Source organism: Lissotriton helveticus, chromosome 9 (genome assembly GCF_964261635.1).
Source record: "Lissotriton helveticus chromosome 9, aLisHel1.1, whole genome shotgun sequence".
In the NCBI taxonomy this organism is placed as follows: domain Eukaryota; kingdom Metazoa; phylum Chordata; class Amphibia; order Caudata; family Salamandridae; genus Lissotriton; species Lissotriton helveticus.
This window is the reverse complement of record NC_136070.1, coordinates 1081277095-1081297464: the sequence shown is the minus strand read 5'-3', so window position 1 is coordinate 1081297464 and position 20370 is coordinate 1081277095. Positions and strand designations below refer to the sequence as shown.

Below are 20370 nucleotides of genomic sequence, written 5' to 3'. Positions count from 1 at the left end.
TGTTAGACCGAATATAAGTAAAAAACATATACTAAACAAGCATTGCCCTCATTTATCTCTATTCTACTTAGGGTCAATCGTACGTCTAATAAAGAATACAAATAAAATTAGAAGCCAGATGATGATACCACAGAAGACTTAAGATTAACCATCGATTCATACCAACTTGATATAGAACTTATGTAAGTATATCAGGCATATGATAGTTCATAAAATGATTCATAGGAGCTTAGTCTGCTTAAATTAGGCTTGGATATAAGGTAAAACTGATATTACTGGTTAGCTGTCATCGCCTATACTTCTGTTTAACTCATGGCTAGTGGTCTCTCTTTCGTTCTGTCTTCATATTCTTTCTCCTTAAAATGGTCAGAAGAGAATCTATGATATATCTTTACAAAACATGTACTATCACAGAATTTTAGAAATTGACGACTATACCTTTATGTCTAGAACTATTGTGACAAATATATGCCAGATAGAACATCAGGAAAATACTAGAAGATAGATTATGTGACACACATACGAATATGAAATATGTGTAGGATGTCTGTCTAAGTTAAAATGTAACAAGGATTATAACACATGAGCTGCGGTTTCTGTAAATAGTATAATATAGTGTGTAATTTTATTGTAAATAGTGACCTAGTCTCTCTTGTTGATATCTGTATATAGGTTATGTAAATTAATACGACCTTTTTATAATATGTACATATATATATATATATTTGTATTTTTCTACTAGTTTTTGTCCTGTTAAGTGTATGTGCGAATGACGGTCACCTGATGAAGGCAGAATGCCGAAACGCGCGTAGTCAAATCCAACCGCTTTGCCCACTACAATTGAATATTGGCCGGTCCAGTATGACTTGTTGTAATATATGTCTGTTTTTTCTTTTGTATTAATGTGATTTGTTTACAATATTCAATCTATTTGTACTGAATGATTTATCTAAACTGAAAATGAATATATCTAATGAAATAATAATACCCATCTATATGAAATAAAAAGTTATGTATATCAAAATAAAATGTGTTGCTATATTTATAGTAGTACATTTAAGGTCGCCTTTTCTGTTATGCTTTAATTTCCTTTTGTTGAGAGAGCTGGCCTTTATTAATTGAATGTTTGCTATAATTGTACTTTTTCCTAAAGTGTTGTTTCCCTACGTATAGCAAACCTAATTCCGTAGGGGTCCCCTGTTTTTCAAATAACGCACACAGTTATCCCCAGGGGTAAGCCCGAGCCGGTGGAGCTGCACTGGAGTGCGGTACAATCTGTGCAAGTACTTGAAATGGATCAGGCGGAGCCGGTAGTTCGGTGACAGCTTTTTTGTTTGATTACAGTAATAAAGCCAGTCAGCCTCCGAAATAGCAATACCAAGGTCTGCACTACATGCTTCCCGCGCACGATCCGAGGAAATGGGGGCTGACGCCAGGGAGAAAGCGTACAGTTTGGTGATTAACTTGTGCGGCGACGGGGAAGTGTATATGAAGTCCAGAGCCGGAATGGTGGGCTGGGGATGAGGGAAAGTAGGGTGCAGTTTCCGACAAGTGGCGCGCAACTGAAAAAATAAAAGCGTGTCCTGCAACCCCGAGGAGTCTGGAAGAGAGTAAAAGGAGTTCTCTGGGTAAAGATCCGCCACCATTTTCAAACCCAAACACGTCGCGTGTAGGGACATGCTGGAAGACTGAAGCGAGGGGAAATCTGGGTGGTTGACAATTGGCATGGCGTTGGCAGAGAGTAGAGGAAAACCAGAGAGCCGACGCAGGCAAGACCACGCCCAACGTAACGTCTCGACTGTGTCAACCTCCGCCCGAGGGCGCACCGCAGGCGCGAACAGGGCAGTGGACAGGGGCCAGGGAGAAGCCACATCGGTCTAAACCTGGACGTGGGGCTGATAGGGGGTGGGGTGGATCCAAAAGCGCAGGAAACTGGCCTGGGCACATAAGGCTTAGATCCGGAAGTCAGGCGCGCCCATCCAACCAGCAGACATGGGGAGAGTGAGGATATCGTAGGCCACCCTGGGTTGTTTACCCACCCAAACTAGCGAGATGACTAGAGAGCGCAGTTTGTGAAAGAAATGAGAAGTGAGGGGAATAGGGATGTTCAAGAAGAGATAAAGGAATTTAAACATTAAAATCCCCAAACCACTGCCGCGGAGCCGCAGGAGGAAATGAGGTGCCAAACGTGATTAAAAAACTTCTGGGTCATCGAAGTTGGGGCCATAAACCGCGGCAATCGTAAACCACGGAGGATCACATACCTACCCTCCGGATCAAGGAGTACCCGGGAGGTCTGCCAAGGGAGGCCCTGGCGCAGCAGGATTGAGACGCCCCTAGCATACGATGAGTATGTTGAAGAGTGGGATTCCCCCCAATAGCGAGATTTGAGTCTGGAGACAGATCCGGGCAACAGGTGCGTTTCCTGTAAGAGACAGATATCCACCTTGTGGCGCTGTAGGTGTGAGTTTATCAGTCAGGCCTTGAGGTGATCATTCAAACGCCGGATATTCCAAGTCCAGCAGACGACGTCAGCCATAAGGGAGCGGGACAGAGTGGCACTTTGCGGCGCGGACAACAAGCAACACGGACCAGCTCAGCGAACACATGGGGCAAGGAAATCAAATGGGAGCAGGGTGCAGCGCGGGTAGGGAGCAGCGCAGGCGACTGGACACAGACCCCGGTGGATTCCCACCCACAGGGCAATGCAGGGAAGGCACGCAAACGTCTGACTGGCAGGTGCAGCTTAAGGGGCGGAGCGCTCCGGCAGGTAGCTAGTTCGTCCCATATTCCAGACCACAGGAGAGCGCGACCTATCAGGGGGGGAAATACCAGTGGAGCAGCGTGTTAATCTGTAATACAAAACCAGCGAATGTAATCAGGACAGATCGGAGAACATTATGGTGTATAGAAATACAAACAAAACAGAATGCAGACTGAAAACGGCTTGCAGCGGAGCTATGTAGGAAGCACAATGCAGTATCAAGAATCATACTTGTAGAGGTAAAAGCAAACAACCATAAAGTAGCGAAATAAAGCCACAACCCCAGTAGGGGAGTATGACACCCCCACAATAACCCATACCCACCCCAACCAAAATGTACCCTGCAGGAGCACCCTCCAACCCCCCACCCACTCCAACCCCTCAATTAGGCTGAGTTTCCAACTCAACCTACCCCAGGGACCCACAACTAGGAAAGGGAAGGACAACAAATGAGAAGGGACTCATCCCGTGGGGGCATGGCAAGGCTTGGCGTACACCCCTGCAAGAAAGCAGGAGGGCCAAGCTGAAGTGGTGTTAGGCATCAAAGACGTCAGGAATTAAGACAAAAACCAACAGAGTCTGCACAGTCAATCATTGTCACTAAGACGGCCAGAGCCGTCCGGCTGAGATTTAGGAGGAGAGGAGCGAGCGTCCTTATCAAGTCTTTTAGCGAATGCCATAGCCTCCCTTGGATCCGAGAAGACAAGTGTTTTGGTGCCCTGTCGAACTCTGTTTTGCTGGGTAGGCCAGGGAGTAGGAGACCTCGTTTTTCTGGAGTAGGCGCTTAGCAGGCAGGAATTCTCGCCGGGCCGCTTGGACTGTGAGGGTGTAGTCCGCGTAGAAGGAGAGTGAGTTGCCCTGGTGAGTGATGGCACCCTTGTCCCACGCTGCCCGGAGGATGCAGTCTCAATCACGATAGTTCAAGATTTTTGCTATTATTGGCCGCGGAGGCAGCCCGGGACCAGGACGCGGGCCGAGGGAGCGATGAGCGCGCTCCACAATAAACACAGATGAAAGGAAGTCTCCGAAAAGCTCCCTGATCAACTGTTCAACAAAGTCCTCCATTTTAGAAATGTTGGTGGATTCAGGGAGGCCCGTGATACGGAGGTTGCTCCGACGGGAGCGGGCCCCAAAATCCTCATTCTTCTCACGGATGACCGCCAAGATTTTATCCATGTGGAGCAATTTCTGGTGATCCTGGGTGGCGGCATCCTCGGCATCCGACACCCTGGTATCGACATGAAGTAAGCGGTTGTCGTGAGAGTCGACGCGGGCCTTGACAGAGTCCAAACGGGCAGAGAGCTGATCCAGCTGGGTCGCGATGCCAGTCACCGTGGACTTGATGTCCAGCACGATTGCCTTGAGGTCGTCGTCCCAGGCGGAGGAGGCATCCATGGTGACAGCAGAGTCGGCGCCCTCAGAGCTAGCGCCGTCCTGCTGCGAAGGTCTCCGGAGCTCAAATGCGATCTTGGGATGTCTAGGGTCCGTTTTCCCCATGTTGAGAGGCGCAGTCGGCAAAAGTCGGGCCAACGCAGAGGAACCGGTGGCCCGGGAAAGCAGGGACGCACCTACCATAGGGATCTGACAGTGACCGGCAAAAAAGGGACAAGCAGGAGCACCCCAGAGGAAGACCGTAGCAGTCTGGAAGAATTGCCCCAGGGATAGTCAGGAGCGCCACAGGAAAGCCTCGGCCCCGCAGAATCTTAGCAGCCGGGGTGATGAAGAGTCAGAGGGAGCCAACAGCCCACGCGCCCGCGAGAGGGACAAGCCAGCCACTCAATTCGCTCCATGCCACCGGGCCGGGACACCAGGTGTCGGGGACAGGGATGATGCCTGGCACACCTCAGGCCCCAGAACAGCAGGCAGAATAAGGGGATGACGTTCCCAATCGTGTATCTACTGTGTCTGCCGACTTAGGAGATCCGCAATCTGATTGTGAACTCCTGGAAGATGCTCTGCCATGAGGTATATGTTTTGTGGAATGGCCCATCTCCAAATGTTTTGTGCGAGCTGGGACAGCTGCAAAGAATGTGTGCCTCCTTGTTTCTGTATGTAATACATGGCTGTCATGTTGCGCGTACGGACTAGGACAGTCTTGTGCAGTAGATGTAGTTGGAATGACTTTAATGCTAGAAATATTGCGAGTAATTCTAGGTGATTGATATGGAGCACTTTGTTGAGTGGTCCATTTGCCTTGAATTGTAGGGTTTAGGAGATGGGCCCCCAACTGGTGAGTGATGAGTCTGCTGTTAGCACTATCGGTGGAACTGGCCCGAGGAACGGCTGCCCTTTGGACAGGTTCCGTGTGTTCCACCACTGCAGAGAGTGATTTGTGCGGCTGTCCACCAACACCAGATCTGTAAGTTGTCCTTGAACCTGGTTCCACTGACGTGCGAGGCATTCCTGTAAGGGGCGCATTTGAAGTCTTGCATGAGGGACGATAAAGATGCAAGAGGCCATCATTCCTATGAGTTGCATGAATACCCTTGCTGGGAGGGGGTGTTGTGGTTGAAATGTGGTGATTAGGGCTTGTATACTGGCTATCCTGGCTGGATTGGTATATGCCAGAGCTCTGCAGGTGTCTAATGTGGCCCATAAATACTGATGTATGTGGGAGGGCTGAAGATTTGACTTGGAGTAGTTTACTGTGAATCCCACGTAGCAGCTGGATGGTTTGATGGGTGTGATGAACACACTGGTTGAATGACTTGGCTTTATCAGCCAGTCGTCGAGATATGGAAAGACATGGATTTGTTGTCTTCTTAAGGGTGCTGCAACCACCGTAAGTCACTTTGTGAACACTCTGGGTGCAGTGGTGACTTCGAATGGAAAGACTTTGAAATGATAGTGTTGTCCGTCCACTATGAACCTTAGATACTTCCTGTGAGCAGGGTGTATGGGAATGTGGAAGTAGGCGTTCTTGAGATCTAGTGTGGCAAGGAAGTCGACTTGTTGTAGCAGTGGGAGGACCTGTTGGAGAGTGATCATATGAAAATGATCTGACTGTATATACAGATTGAGGGGTCTGAGGACGAATACTGGCCTTAGGGTCCCGTCTTTTTTGGGGATTAGGATTAGGAAATACAGCGAGTAAACCACTGTTTCTTGATGCTGTAAGAGAACTGGTTCTATTGTGTGCTTTTGAAGCAGTGAGAGAACCTCTTGTTTAAAGAGTGTGAGGTGTTCCGTGGACATTGGACGCTGTTTGGGTGGTATGGTGGGTGGGGTTGCTGTAAATTCCAGGCAGTAACCATACTGGATAATTTGTTTTACCCACTTGTCTGTTGTGATGGAATCCCAGACAGGTAGGAACTGTGAGAGTCTCCCCCCGACCGGAGTGGAATGGTCTGGAGGGAGTGGAGGGAAGTCACTGTTTATTAGTGGTGGAGGCGCGAGTGTTGTTGTCACTGCGGCCTCTGCCTTTGTTGTTATTTTCCCTCTATCCGCCTCTAAAATATCCTCTGTTGGGGGATGCGTGCCTGTTGTTTTTGAGGGAAGAGGAGGCGGTCTTGGTTGCAATGTTTTTGGATGCTCCTCTATAGAAGGAGCGACAAAAGGACCCACATGTGGATGGAGACGGTAATGCTCCCATGGATTTAGCAGTCTCTGTGTTCTTTTTCATCTTCTCTAGAGTGGGGTCTACAGCCGGTCCAAAAAGTTGTTCCCGATTGAACGGCTGGTTAAGGATAGTTGTTTGTACCTCTTATTAAAAGCCTGAAATGCGTAATCAGGCATGTTGTCTGAGTAGCACACCAGTGTTAATGGACCTAGAGGCTGTGTCTGCTGCATCAAGGGCACACTTGATTGATGCGATGCGTTGGTTATTAATTTGCCCTCTTGAATTAAATAATTTGCCTGGGTTTTGTATTGATCAGGTAAATGTTGTAATAGGGTTTCTATTTGATCACAGTGAGCCCTATCATACCTAGTAATGCTTGGGTGTTGGCTATGCGCCATTGGTTAGCTGCTTGGGCAGCAACTCTCTTGCCAGAGGCATCTAACAGTTTAGATTCTTTATCCGCAGGTGGTGCATCACTGGAGGTTTGAGAGTGGGCGCGCTTTCTAGCGTTAGTTACCACTAGCGAGTCTAAGGGTAGCTGCCCTTTGATGTAGGTAGGATCATCTGGGGCAGGTTTATATTTTTTGTCAATCCTGTGATTGAGAATTCTAGTTCTCACCAGGTCTTTAAAAATGTCGGGGCATGTTTAATGACCCCTTTTAGCATTGGCAGGGTTTGGCCATTTTTTTTAGACTGTTCGAACGTGTCTAGAAGGAAGTCCTCGTCTGCAGGATCTGAATGCATGGGAACACAATGGTAGACAGCAGTTCTATTTAGAAGCTGACCAAAACAAATTTTGTCATCTGGGGGAGATGGTTTTGTTGGGTATGGCTGGGGATCAGGGAGGTCTGAGGGATCTACTGGGTCATTATAATAATCTTAATCGTCCTGTGGTGTGTCCGTGCCATCATCAGGGTCATTGGTATCTCCCCCACCCCCTAAATTATTATCATCATCATCCTGTGGAGGTGGTGAATGAGGTGTGAGCTTTGGAGGCTGTGGAGGTAGAGACGAGCTTAGGAGGAAGGACAGGCTTAGGAGGAAGAACTGAAGAAGAGGGTCTTAAAGGAGAAGTGGCACCGTCTTTTCTCTTTACAGGCACTGCAGGAGTGTCTGGTGTGTCCAGCTTCCTCTTGTTGTGTGGAACAGGAACAGTAGCCTCATGTCCTGTTTTGGGGTCTATATGGAGTTTTTTCTGCTTGGGATCCGGTCGAAACAGTTCTTCCTCTTTGAAAACCGCTTTCGGTACCGACTTCTTGGGGTCCGAGCGGGGTTTGGATTTGTGCTCCGAGGCTTTAGGAAGTAGTTTGGGGTCCTTTGGCTTGGCTATGGAGACAGAAATCTTTTTTGGTTCCCAAGGCTTTGGCTTTGGATCAGATGGTTTTTGTTTCGGCGTAGAGGTGGTCGGTGCCGACTTCTTTTTCGGAGTAGGTTGCTCTCCCGTCTTTGGTGCTGAAGGCGCCTGCGGGACACTGATATACTGTTTGCTTGGTCCTGAGCTACCGGAAGGCTTGTCCTTTATCTTCGGAGCCGGGCCCGAGGGCGGGGCTTCTGAAGTTTGTTTTCGGTCGCGACTGGGGCCAGGAGGCGAAGTCTTGACCAGGACCTTCTTTTTTTCGGGTGGAGTTGGGATAGGGGCAGTTGTACTCACTCGTTGACCAGGAGCAATGTGGTCGTCCGATTCTGATTTCCAGGTCCTCAGAATCCTCCTCCGTGACATCAGGCCTTCATTGAAGATGTCTACTGGTGCTGGAGCTGCTTGCTGCGCCATGATGTGTCGTCAGGCCCGGCGATCACGGATGGTTTTGTTGGAACGAAAAGAGGCGAGAGACACAGGTTACAGACCTTGTGATGGTCTCTGTGTGGGAATTTCGCTACACACTGGGAGCATTTTTTGAATGGAGACCTTTCCATGAGCTGTAGGCCCGAACTAAGTTGATAGGCCCAGGGGCCCGCGTCAACGACCGGAATAGAGTATTTGAGATGCGCGTCGAAGATCCCGCGATGGCAAAGAATACCGTTGAGTTGTAGATAGTTTGCGCGGCGAAAAGGTTTGGAAAAAAACGGTGCCGAACCGGGGCACAAAAGTTACATCCAGACCCAATGGCGAAAAAAAAAACAATCTAAGGATGGAGTCGATGCCCATGCACACTGTCTTCCAAGCGAGGAGTCACCCATCTTGTGACAACAAAAGACTCTTCCAAGAAAACAACAAAGTGCAAGCATCCGAGCCGGACACCAGATGGCGATCTATGCATAGTGTACAATCTGCAGCTCATATGCCTTGAACAGAGGGTTTTCAGTCAGAATAAATGGATGGATAATGGAAAAGCAGACCTCTGTAGAGACTCCCTGCATGCAAGACATGAGGTAGACACCTTATCTATAGTCACCTCTGGGAAGAATGGGGTGTAGAGCACCTCCACGTCATTGGCTGGAGTAAAACATTTTTTAGCTTGTTTCTATAGTTTGTTGGTGGCTAGCACTATAGGCTGTACATACTCGTCCTTAGTGACAAAGTCAATACCGAAGTGGGATACGGTCACCCCTTGATATACATCTATTCCATAACTGATCTGGAGGGACCTTGTGTCAATGGCGACACATGCGGTAGAGGTATGCATCAGATGACTAGTTCCCACTATGGAGACTCAGGGGGTATGTCAGTTTACTACTCAAACAGATAGTGACAAGACACGTATGGACTAGAACTACAGATGAAATCTTTAGTTTATGTTACCTGATCAGAAATACAAAAAAGCAACACATTTTATGAAACATTGTTTGCACATTACAGAATCGCTAAGCAGTAAAGAATCATGTACCGTTTCACAATGCTGGTCAAAAGAGGGAAATATTAAGTGTGCAGCCCGAACAGGCGATAAGGGATGCAAGCATAAGTGATGCATGCCTGTGTGCCGGGTAACAGGCATGCAAGACCAAGGGTAACTGTTATTAGAAGCGTATTTCATCCGGTCACTAAGTGGCCCAGTACCTACAAGTTGAGAGCTAAAGTGATCTCTGACATTGCAGTAATGAGGGAAACTAGTAACAATGGAAAGGGTACTAACAAAGCTTTTAAACATTTAGAAAAAATCGTAATAAATTGCAAAACACTTACCCTCAACTGTACCCGCAATTTTGGTATCTCTTGTACTTTCTCGTCAAGCTCATCATTAAGATTGGTCAACTTTACAAGCTCCTCCGCCATTATTGCCCTTGTTTTTTCCAAGCTCGCAATTTCTAGCTGTTGTAATCCAGAAATAAATATTCCTAATCAAATCCATTTGTTTGCAATTTTGAATGCAAACAAGATGTACAAGAACATTGTACAGCATTCCACAACAAATATATAGGATACATTTTAACATTAATTAATCAATCACAATTGAACTCAAAGAAGTAACCTACAAGAATGACAAAAGGGCATTCAAAGAGAACAGTTTGCAATTCCTAAAGAGGTAATGTGACTCTCTCTTTGTAAATTACTGTGATAAGTAATAATATTTACTCATAGATGTGGTATTTTATTGGACAAAATAAAAGTGTATAGCATGTGTGCCTTCCATAGAGGTGTTCCTATAATCTATTTTCGCCCTGATGGGATCTAGCTGAAGAAACAACCCCTTATCATTTTCTATAAGTATCAATATTCCTGTAACTCCCTTGGTGTATCAAGCACTATTCACCTGGTGTAATTTTATATTAGTTATTCAATTACTTGAGAAAGGCTGCTTTCAGATGTGATGAATACTACGTATGGTTACACTAGTGAATCAATCTTTTTTTCTGCATTATCATTAGGGTACTACGGCTGGCTGGGGTTATCTGTTTTTCTTTTCAGTGTCTGGAAGTCTTTCTGATTATAGAAGTATTGTATTCCACAATCACTAAATCAATGGATTGCAAATGCAGTCAAACTGAATGTTGAATTTGAGAGAAAACCTACTTAACATAATTAAACAATGATCAGACCACTCACTTCTAATGGAGGTTTTCACAAACAGATGTAACATTCTAGGGGAATAACAACATTCAATCAATATTTGATAAATTCTGAAACACAGTAGATGATTTACAGTCAGTATTATCCCAACTAATGTCAACGCCGTAAAAATGTGTGAACCTCATTCCGAATAATAGTCAAATGAAATTATAATATGCATATATAATGAGCACAAAATCAATAACAGTACAATTGGTAAATCACACCACTCCAGAACATCCAGTAATAAAAAATGGTTAACTTGGAGGAAGAAACAGTAACATATCCGTAAACAGAGCCCACCATGTGTAATATCTTGACCCAAACCCATATAATAGTTTTAGCTAAGATGCAAAGACCTAAAAAACAAGCATTTGCAATGCAATAGGTCTCGCATTAGCGCAAGCTTAAGCTATTGGCATTGTAAATGACAGAGCCTTTGATTTATGTTTTAAAAACAAAAATAAAAGGCATTGTTATTTGCAATGTTAATAGCTCAAACTCGCATAAATGCGAGACCAATTGCATTGCAAATGCTTGTTAATATTGTAATGCGGCAGCAGTAGGCTAGCGTTAGGGCAAATATTCACTGACAACCTCCCATTTCTCATATGAGAGGTCCTGTTTTTATGTAAAAGAAACTTTATGGATGTTGCACGAAACAAACAATATTTCCCTGCAAAATGTCCACAAAACACTCACACATCACCCACGTTAAAAATAAATAAAGGTAAAACGGTACTTTAAACCATTTATTGTCAGGGTAAGCCTCTGTGCAGAACAGAGCTGGCTCTTCTATCAGAGGCCCCCTGAAAGGTAGGGGCCCCAAGCCAGAGCCCACTTTGCCCATGCCTTTAGGCGTCTCTGGTGGCTGCCATAAACGGAGTTCACATTCAGTAAACACTGCTGGTCTCCACCCTCCAAAACCCGGGCACCTGATAATATACAATTAAGGAGTGCCCAGGAAGGAAAGGGCACGGAAGGAAGTGCTGTGCTATCCTCCTGCCTTTTCAGCCTATGTAGCACCCACATGGCCTGTGGAGGAAACACACTGCAATGTGTCAGTTTCGCTGCTTCCTTCCATGCAGGCGTCTGTTCACCGAACATGACCCTCTAGTGCCAGCCTTCCCCCACTGTTGTATAGCTTTTTAGGACCCTAGTGTAATTTCCCCGATTCATGCCCTTATATAGGTACAAATCACCTTGCCCTCATATAGGCATAGAAATCATAACCATATTTAGACATAACCCATCCAGTCCAAATACAGGCATGGCTACTTCCACTAGTTTCAAAAAGCCACAACGATTTCTTGGAAAAACTCGGCTTCAACAGTCAGGGACATCCCCTTTCTTGAATACTGATTTGTCCTAGAATTCATGGCGTTTTCAAAGAACTACATTCTTTGATGACGTTATTATGTCCGACTTTACGTCAAACTAGGCACCTTCAAGGTATAAATATGCGTACACTTGCCCTAGCAAACACACGGTGGTTTGGAGCAGTTTCACTATCTACTTGCCCGACACAGCTCGCTACAGCAAGTGCCGAAGGAAGCCGACCCTCCAGCAGGTCTGTTAGTTGCCCTTGAGCCTGATTCCACTGTTGTGCTAGACATTCCTGTAACGGACGCATCTGCAGTCTTGCATATGGTACAATGAAGATGCAAGATGCCATCATGCCTATTAGTCTCATGAACACTCTGGCTTGGAGAGAGTGTTGATGTTGGAACTTTGTGACTAAGACTTGAATGCTCTGTATCATTGCTGGACTGGGATACGCAGGAGCTGTAGATGTATTTATTGTCGCCCCTAAATACTGATGTACATGAGAGGGCTGTAGGTGCGACTTGGTGTACTTGATTGTGAACCCTAAGTCGTGCAATGTTTGAATTGTCTGATGTGTGTGTTGGACACACTGATTGAATGACTTGGCTTTTATGAGCCAATCGTCTAGATAAGGGAAGGCATGTATTTGTTGTCTTCTGAGATGTGCGGCTACTACTGCTAGGCACTTTGTGAATACTCTTGGTGCAGTTGTGACCCCGAATGGAAGGACTTTGAATTGATAATGCTGTCCTTCCAGTATAAACCTTAGATACCTCCTGTGAGAAGGATGTATAGGACTGTGGAAGTAGGCATCCTTTAGATCTAGTGTTGTAAGGAAATCGCCCTGTTGCAGCAATGGGAGCACTTGTTGTAAAGTGATCATATGAAAATGATCTGATTGTATATAATGATTGAGGGGCCTGAGGTCGATAATTGGTGTTAGTGTTCCATCCTTTTTGGGTATTAGAAAATACAGCGAGTAAACCCCTGTTCCTTGATGTTGTAAAGGAACTATTTCTATTGCATCCTTTTGAAGAAGTGATAGGGCTTCTTGTTTGAGCAGAGTGAGAAGTTCTGCGGACAGTGGACGCTGCCTGGGGGGTATGTGTGGAAGGGTAGCTGTAAGTTCGAGGCAGTAGCCATACTGGATAATTTGTCTTACCCACCTGTCTGTTGTGATGGAATTCCAGACAGGTAGGAACTGTGTTAATCTGCCCCCCACAGGAGTGGAATGCTGTTGGGGGAGCAGAGGGAAGTCACTGTTTTGTGGTGGAAGAGGTTCGATTACTGTTGTTACCCGACCTCTTCCTCTTTTTTCATTTTCTCAAGTGCTGTGTCTACCTCTGGTCCAAACAATTGATGTTGGTTACATGGCTGATTTAAGATGGTAGTTTGCACTTCCTGCTTAAATCCTGAAATGCATAGCCACGCATGACGTCTAAGTAGGACACTAGTGTTTACAGCTCTAGATGCAGTGTCTTCTACATCAAGGGCACACTTGATTGAGGCATTTGAAATTAACTTGCTTTCTTGTATAATGTCGTTTGCCTGCAACTTATATTGTTCAGGTAGATGTTGTAGTAGTTTTTCTAACTGGTCATAATGAGCCCTGTCGTATCTCGCAAGGAGGGCTTGTGCGTTAGCTATACGCCACGTATTTGTAGCTTGAGCAGCTATTCTCTTGCCAGAAGCATCTATCACCTTTGATTATTTATCAGGTGGAGGTGATTCACCTGACGTCTGTGAGTTTGCCCTCTTTCTAGCATTTGAAACAACTAGTGAATCTAAGGGTAGGTGTCCTTTAATGTAGGCTGAATCCCCAGGAGCAGGCCGGTATTTTTTCTCAATTCTAGCGTTTAGGATCCTAGCACGTACAGGATCTTTAAATACCTCTGGAGCATGTTTGATGACCCCTTTAATCATAGGAAGAATTTGAACAGACCTTTGCGATTGTTCAAATGTATCTAACAAAAAATCTTCCTCTGCCTCATCTGAATGCATGGTGACCCCATGGTAAATGGCAGCTCTGTTTAACCCCTTCGATGCTGATGACAAAGCCAGCTCGTCATCAACGTTACCTGCGGTGCGCGGATGACGAGCTAGCTTTGTCACTATCAAGCCATTTTTTAAATTCCCGCGTACCGCCGGAAAACGCGGTAGCGGTTAACAAATGCCCAAAACTAATATCTTCTGGTGGAGAAGGATTTGATGGATATGACTGTGGGTCAGGAATATCTGGCACATCTTGTGGGTTTGGTTACTCCCAGTCTGGATCATCAATAATGTATGGGAAAGTCTCATCTGGGTCTACCCCTCCCCCTAGGTTATACTCATCATCATTCTGAGGTGAATGTGAAGAATGAAGAGGCGAGTGTTCAGGAGAAATTTGAGGTGAATTGTTAAGAGGAACAGGAGATGAAGGAGAAGGAAGCATAGGAGAAGCAGGGTGCATAGGAGATGTGGCAGAGTTCTTCTTCTTGACAGGCACTGCAGGTGTAGGTGCTGTGTCTGACTTCCTCTTCCTGTGTGGTGTAGTGGATACAGCACCTGTTTTTGGGTCAATGTAGATCTTCTTTTGTAGAGGATCAGGTTGAAAAAGTTCTTCTCCTTGCGGAACCTTTGCCGGCGCCATTTCTTTCGGTTCCGGGCGTGGTTGCTGCTTGTCTTTAGACTTAGGAGTTTTTACTGTGTCCTTTGGCGTAGAGTTTGGCACCGAAGGTGTTGTTTTCGGAGTCGTAGGCTGTTTCGAGGGCTTGAGCGCATCGGAATCAGGCCTTGTAGGTTTCGGTACCGAAGATGATGGCTTCGGAGTGGAAGCTGGTGTCGTCGGCTTCGAGGGGTCAGACGCTGGTTTCATAGGTTTGTCCTTAGAAGTCGATGGTTTGGAGCAGAGACTTCTTTCGGTTTCGGTGCCGAGGGAGGTGGTGGGATCGGCACGTGCGGCTTGCTCGGTAAGGAGTTACTGGAAGGCTTGATTATTTTCTTCGGAGCCAGGCTCGATGGCGGGGCTTTCAAAGTTGTTTTTCGGTCGTGACTGGGCGCCGGAGGCAGAGTGTTGACCTTTGCCTTCGATTTGGGTGCTGTGTATGGGGCCGGGGCAGTAGTATTCACGCGCTGACCCGATGGTATGGAGTTATCTGAGTCGTCTGCCTCTGACACGACTATTTGGAGATCATCGGAATCTTCTTCAGGAACAAGCTCAACTTCTTTGTCGAAGATATCCACCGGTTCCGGAGCTGATCTCTGCATGTCGTCTCGACGGGTCCTCCAATCTCGAATGGTTTTCTTGGATCGAAAGGACGCACAGGCTGTACAGCTGAATTCGTCGTGTTCTGGCGATAAGCATAGGTTACAGACCTTGTGGTGGTCACTGTGTGGAAACTTTGCTCCACACTCGGGGCATCGTTTGAATGGCGTCCTTTCCATGAGGTGTAGGCCTCACGGCGTGGATAGGCCCGCGTCGACAACCGGAATCGAGCTGACGAAGTCGAGATGATATTTGTTGATATTGAAAGTAGTTAGGTGAAGTTTGAATAAGTTTTTACACGTCGAAGTACTTGAAAAGTAGATTTCGAACCGGAGCGGAAAAATTTTCATCCGAACCCAGAAGCGGAAAAAACAATCTAAGGATGGAGCCGATGACCATGCGCACTATCGTCCAAGGGAGAAGTCACCTATCTCGTGACTACAAAAGACTTCTTCCAAGACGACAACAACATGCAATCATCCGAGCCCAACACCAGGTGGCGATCTAATGCAAAGTGTAGAATCTGAAGCTCATATGCCTCGAACATACTTTTATTGAAAACGCCCGCCTCTCTGTTTCTCTGCACCTCTGGTGAAACGAAGCATGCACGATTGACTGAGTGAAATATTTATCTATTGTTTCCATGACTCTGAAGATCAGTTTTATCTTGGGGAAACAAAGTTGTCATGTTTATGCGGTTGTCAGAAACTAATCCCTTCTTGTGAATTCGAGAAAGTTTCGAGTGACCTCTGAGCTAGCTGGCACTCACAGTTAAGTCTAATTTATTCAATAGAGACCTAGTCGACCTAAGTCCTACATCAAATCTATAGGATATATTATTCCAATGCGCAGAGTCTATTGGGAATATAGGAACTACACTACACCACAGTGGGGGGCATGGAGTGAGTGTATGACATGGGCAGTGACACACTTCATACACCATCAAAAATACCATTGAAGGTATACAGGATTTAGAGTTTTGAAAGCATTAAAGACAGACTGGGCACATGCAAGGGACCTAAGAAATGAGTGTATTCAATGAGATCGAACAGTTGGTTTTCAGATTTATCTTAAACGATGCACAGTATGTTCTCACAGAACCGAAGTTTTCTAAACGGTTTGAACTAGCAATTGCTGCCAGTGAGGGTTGTGTCTCCTCAGATTACGTGGTGTCTTTACCTGGACGTGTTGTAGTGAGTAAGGAGGGGGAGGGGGTTCTGCTGTGACCAGCCCGATTTTACTCAGGGGATAAAAGCAATGACCAGCTCCAAGTGTAAGGGGTTCAGAAAAGAGCCCTTAATTGAGAAACATTTCCAAGAATGTGTGTAAGAAGCCCCTTCACATCCAGGGAGGTTCTATGAATGCAGGGTCGGAGAAGAGAGGCGAGTGCAGCTGTGAGCGTGGGTGAAAGGTCATCTAGGATTTAGGTGGGGCGGGAGATACACCCAAACTGGGTGTGGGGTGGTTCAGTGCTCCCTCTGCGAGGTTGCTCTGTCCCTGAAACTGCCCACAAGCTTTGCATCTGGAATAAATCTGCTTGTGTGTAACTTCCAACAGAGGTCCATTAGACAGGTCGAGTCTATGGCGTGGGGCAAATAGAAGAGAGGTACCCACATCATCAGAAGTCTGTTCTTTCATCTCCTGAAAAACACATCTTAGGGTCACAAAGTGTATGGCAGGTCAGACCTTCACATACCTGAAGCCAGCGGGATGTAAGTGGCCTCGGCTGTACCTTCCAAAACTTCGGAAGAGGCACTTGGAGAGCCCAGCTCAATGGGAAACACTTCTGTGATGAGCACAAACACACCCAATGCAGGAATGGCACAGACTAGACTCCTATGACACAGTACATCAGTCACTCGCACTTACATTCAGCCCCTTCAGGACGTGCCACTCTTTTTCTGACCTTCCCCCTTTTTCCAGACTTGGATATAGCCCAAAACAACACTGGGATTTTGAACGGGGTGGGGGGGCTCCCCGTTTTTTGTAAACGTACAGTTGTCCTTTTTTACAACATCCTGTGATTCTGGGAAAATCACTTATCCCGATGTCTTCGGTCTAATTCGCGCAGTATAAATTTAAATTTTTTTTGTGTGAAAAATACGTGTTCATCTGTGTTATTACAATTTACACGGTAGTAGCCTGTTATTTGAAAATTGTAAAAATGATTTTAAAAATAAAAATGTCTGGATTTATTTTCCCTGTTTTTATCACGTTCGGCCTTGTACACATTGCCCTCTGAGCAAACAATAGATTTCCGTCTCATTTTTGTCCAGTGGAACTACTTTTTTCAAATCAATTTTGCTGTGTTCAACTCAGTTCACTTATAAATATGGAAAGCCCGCTCTAATTATGTGACCTGCAACTTATTGAGCATGTTTGTACTTTCTCTTCCATTTTTTTTACCAGTTTATGATTATTTTCAGTCACATTCTTCACTGTTCCTCCTGGTGTCGCCAATTGGCCATCCTGAAGAACAGGGCATCCCAGCAAACTATGTCAGCATCCCTTCCCCTGTGACCCGGCAGCAGACGTTACTGCTATACCTCACCTTTGACCACATCCCAGATCTTCACCGGAGAGACCCCAAACTCTGGCTTAACGTTTATCCAATCATGCTGTGGTTACTTCTCTGGTACCAATATCGTAACCTAGTTCCAAACCGTGTTACATTCCGTGCACCTTCTACCGTTTGAATGGTTTCGAATTTGGGGCTGTATTTCCTTTAAAAAGATACAATCCTAAGCGACCTTTCTCAGTCCTACAACCCTAGTAAAGATCTATCGTGTATTTTGCGAATGAGCAGAAGTTGTATAAAGGTTTGTGAAGCAAACATTGTTTCAAAATAAGATGTGTGCCTGGTCAATCGTGCACAGTGTTGTTCTACATAAGAGCTTCAGATAGAACACATCTTGGCGTCCAGCTGCATCTTCCATCTGCGGTAGGTGGATTCGGCTCTTCCACTCCTCTACAGATAGCCCACTCTGCATTCAACATAAAGTGGGAGGCACAGACGTTACACCCGAAGGCACCTCTCACACTATCTAGCCTTTCCCTCAACTGCACATGGTAGCAGAGGCAATAACACTGATGGAAGAGCGAGTTTGCTGCAGTACTTGATCAGATGCGAGCCCAGAGTCTGACGGAATTCCCAGTCATCCCCGTGACCCCTTGCACCTCTGTGCTCCGTGCCTGCTTCACAGCTGTAGTGAAGACTTTTCTTATTTGCTTTTTAAACAAACAAGCAGATAAGAAAAGTCTTCACAACAGCCGTGAAGCAGGCAATCCAGTCCGGACCGGCCGGACCAAAAAGCCAAAGGGAGGCAACCCAAATAGCTCATTTCCAATGGCAGGCCACCCTTTAGCATAAACGGTGATGCCAGCCAATGGAAATGAGGGGCGGGGCTTAAAGTCCTTTTCTGAAACTACTCCTTAACAATAAATCTCACGAGGCGAGCAGCGCATGCACTGCAACGCCACGCGAGACCTAAAAACAATAGCCCCAGGGCCTGTAAGAATGAGAGTCCTTAGAAAGGCAGCACTCATTGCTTTTTACAATTGTAATTCTCCATCATTTTTTGATATTAAAGTCAAACACTGAATAGCTTCACCCCGGTGCAGGATCCCAGATCATTTAATAGAAACCTAGTTAAAAAGAAATCTCACATTGCCTTTCCCAAGGCAACATTTCCTGTTTTAAAAAAAAAAACTTTTAATGGTTTAAAACTGTGTTTATATTCTATCTATTTTAAAAGGCAGCCATGAATAAAATGTGGTAAAATAGAGAGTGAGAGCAGTGTGACACTTTTTAATGTCCGCAAGTTCTGCAGTATCCTTGAAGGGTGAGCAGTCCGGCTTGGTATTTCAACAGGAAGGTGAGAGAGAGAAAAGAACGTGGTAGGTAATTCACTATGTTCTCTACTTGCTATAACAGGTAGATACATGGACAGATAATTGATTCAATGAACATATTCAAGAAGGAGAGTTGGGACTGTAGCTAAGTAGGTTTTCTTTCTCCATGAGGAGATTTTCACTAATCATTATTCAGAATATGTAACGCTGGCCCCACGAGGAGCTAAGCCCTATGATGACGCATGACACCGATGTGGGTGTGTGAGGGCTCAATCTTCCATTAAGGGAGGCCCGACCCTTGATTGAAGAATTTTCGCCTACACTTCTCATCAGACTTTCTCTCTTTCTATAGGAACCTTTTGTATTTATACATTGCTTTATGGGAGCATGGTTTCTGGATCTTGCTCCTAGTCCATACCTCTCATTTTGATGCACTGTAGATGTGCTCAAATTTAAAATACAAAGGATGCCATAGCTATTTCCAGAGGATGTGCTAGTGTCTAAATAAAAAAAAAACTTTGAACAAGGCTACAGAATTAAATACTATCAAACCTTAAATAATAGCACTACAGAAAAAAAACATTATCTGAATCTCTTTGGGCCTGTTAAATAACGTTCAAAATACTTTAACCAAACAGGAGGGCATGAGCCACACAGAAAACATTAATGATGAGGGGCAAAGCAGCACAAAGTTGCCACCTCTCTCAGACAGAAAACCCACTCATGCATTAAATGTAAGATGCATTTTTCTGTGAAAAGCAAAACAGAGATGGCCTCTGTGTTTGCGAGACCAGCTCAATGTATCCAAAGCAACCATATTCCTTACATTCACTCAGCTAGAAAATTATATGAACTAGAAATTGGGAGAAATACCCACTCCATAAAAAATACCTATCAGCAGCCCTTGCTGCTGGTGACTTGTGAGAAAACAAGTTACTTACCTGTAACTTTAGTTCTCCAGTATTGGAAGCTTTCATAGATTCACATGCCTGAATCATTCCCCGTCGTCGAGACGGGAGTCTCCGATACATAAAAAAGCAATGCTTAGTAGTATAGCAAACTGAAAAGAGGCCTAGGCCCATTTCCCTTTTGCAACCCATAGCCTTTGTTATGTAAAAAAGGCCCAAACTTTTCCCTGAACCAATCAGAGCTTCTCACCCTCCAGAACACTCCTGAGAGAACCTCTTGCCCTCAGATTTTTTGCGCACTTGTGCATCTGAAACACTTGTCGTGCTAAATCTGAGGTGAGCCTCTCAGGGGAGGAGGGCGGGTGCATGTGAATCTATGAATGCTTCCAATACTGGAGAACTAAAGTTACAGGTAAGTAACTTGTTTTCTTACTCCAGTATTGGAACTTTCATAGATTCACAAGCCTGAATCAGAATAGCGAGCAGTAATATTACAAAGCACATTAGTCACTTCCTGTGATACATTTCATGATCATGTAATACCATATGAAAATCAAGCATAATGCAATACATTTAGATCTATATAATGTGACTTTGTAAAACAAGAGAAGAAAAGGATGGAGGGATGTAAAAGAGGCTCACCGTCACTGGATCTTATTCCGCGATACCGCCTCTCCCACCGCTGCATCCGACTCTGCAGCTGCCTCCAGGCAGTAGTGCCTGGTGAAG

General features: G+C 45.4%; 1 protein-coding gene across 1 annotated transcript in view; it reads right to left on the bottom strand.

Moving 5' to 3' along the window:
- The window catches only part of LOC144782234 (TATA element modulatory factor-like), a 316861-nt gene that overhangs the window by 20102 nt on the left and 276389 nt on the right, over nucleotides 1-20370 (bottom strand). Inside the window, exon 16 of the mRNA XM_078661477.1 lies at nucleotides 9445-9570. Coding sequence (XP_078517603.1) covers nucleotides 9445-9570 — 126 coding nt within the window. The remainder of the gene's footprint in view (nucleotides 1-9444; nucleotides 9571-20370) is intronic.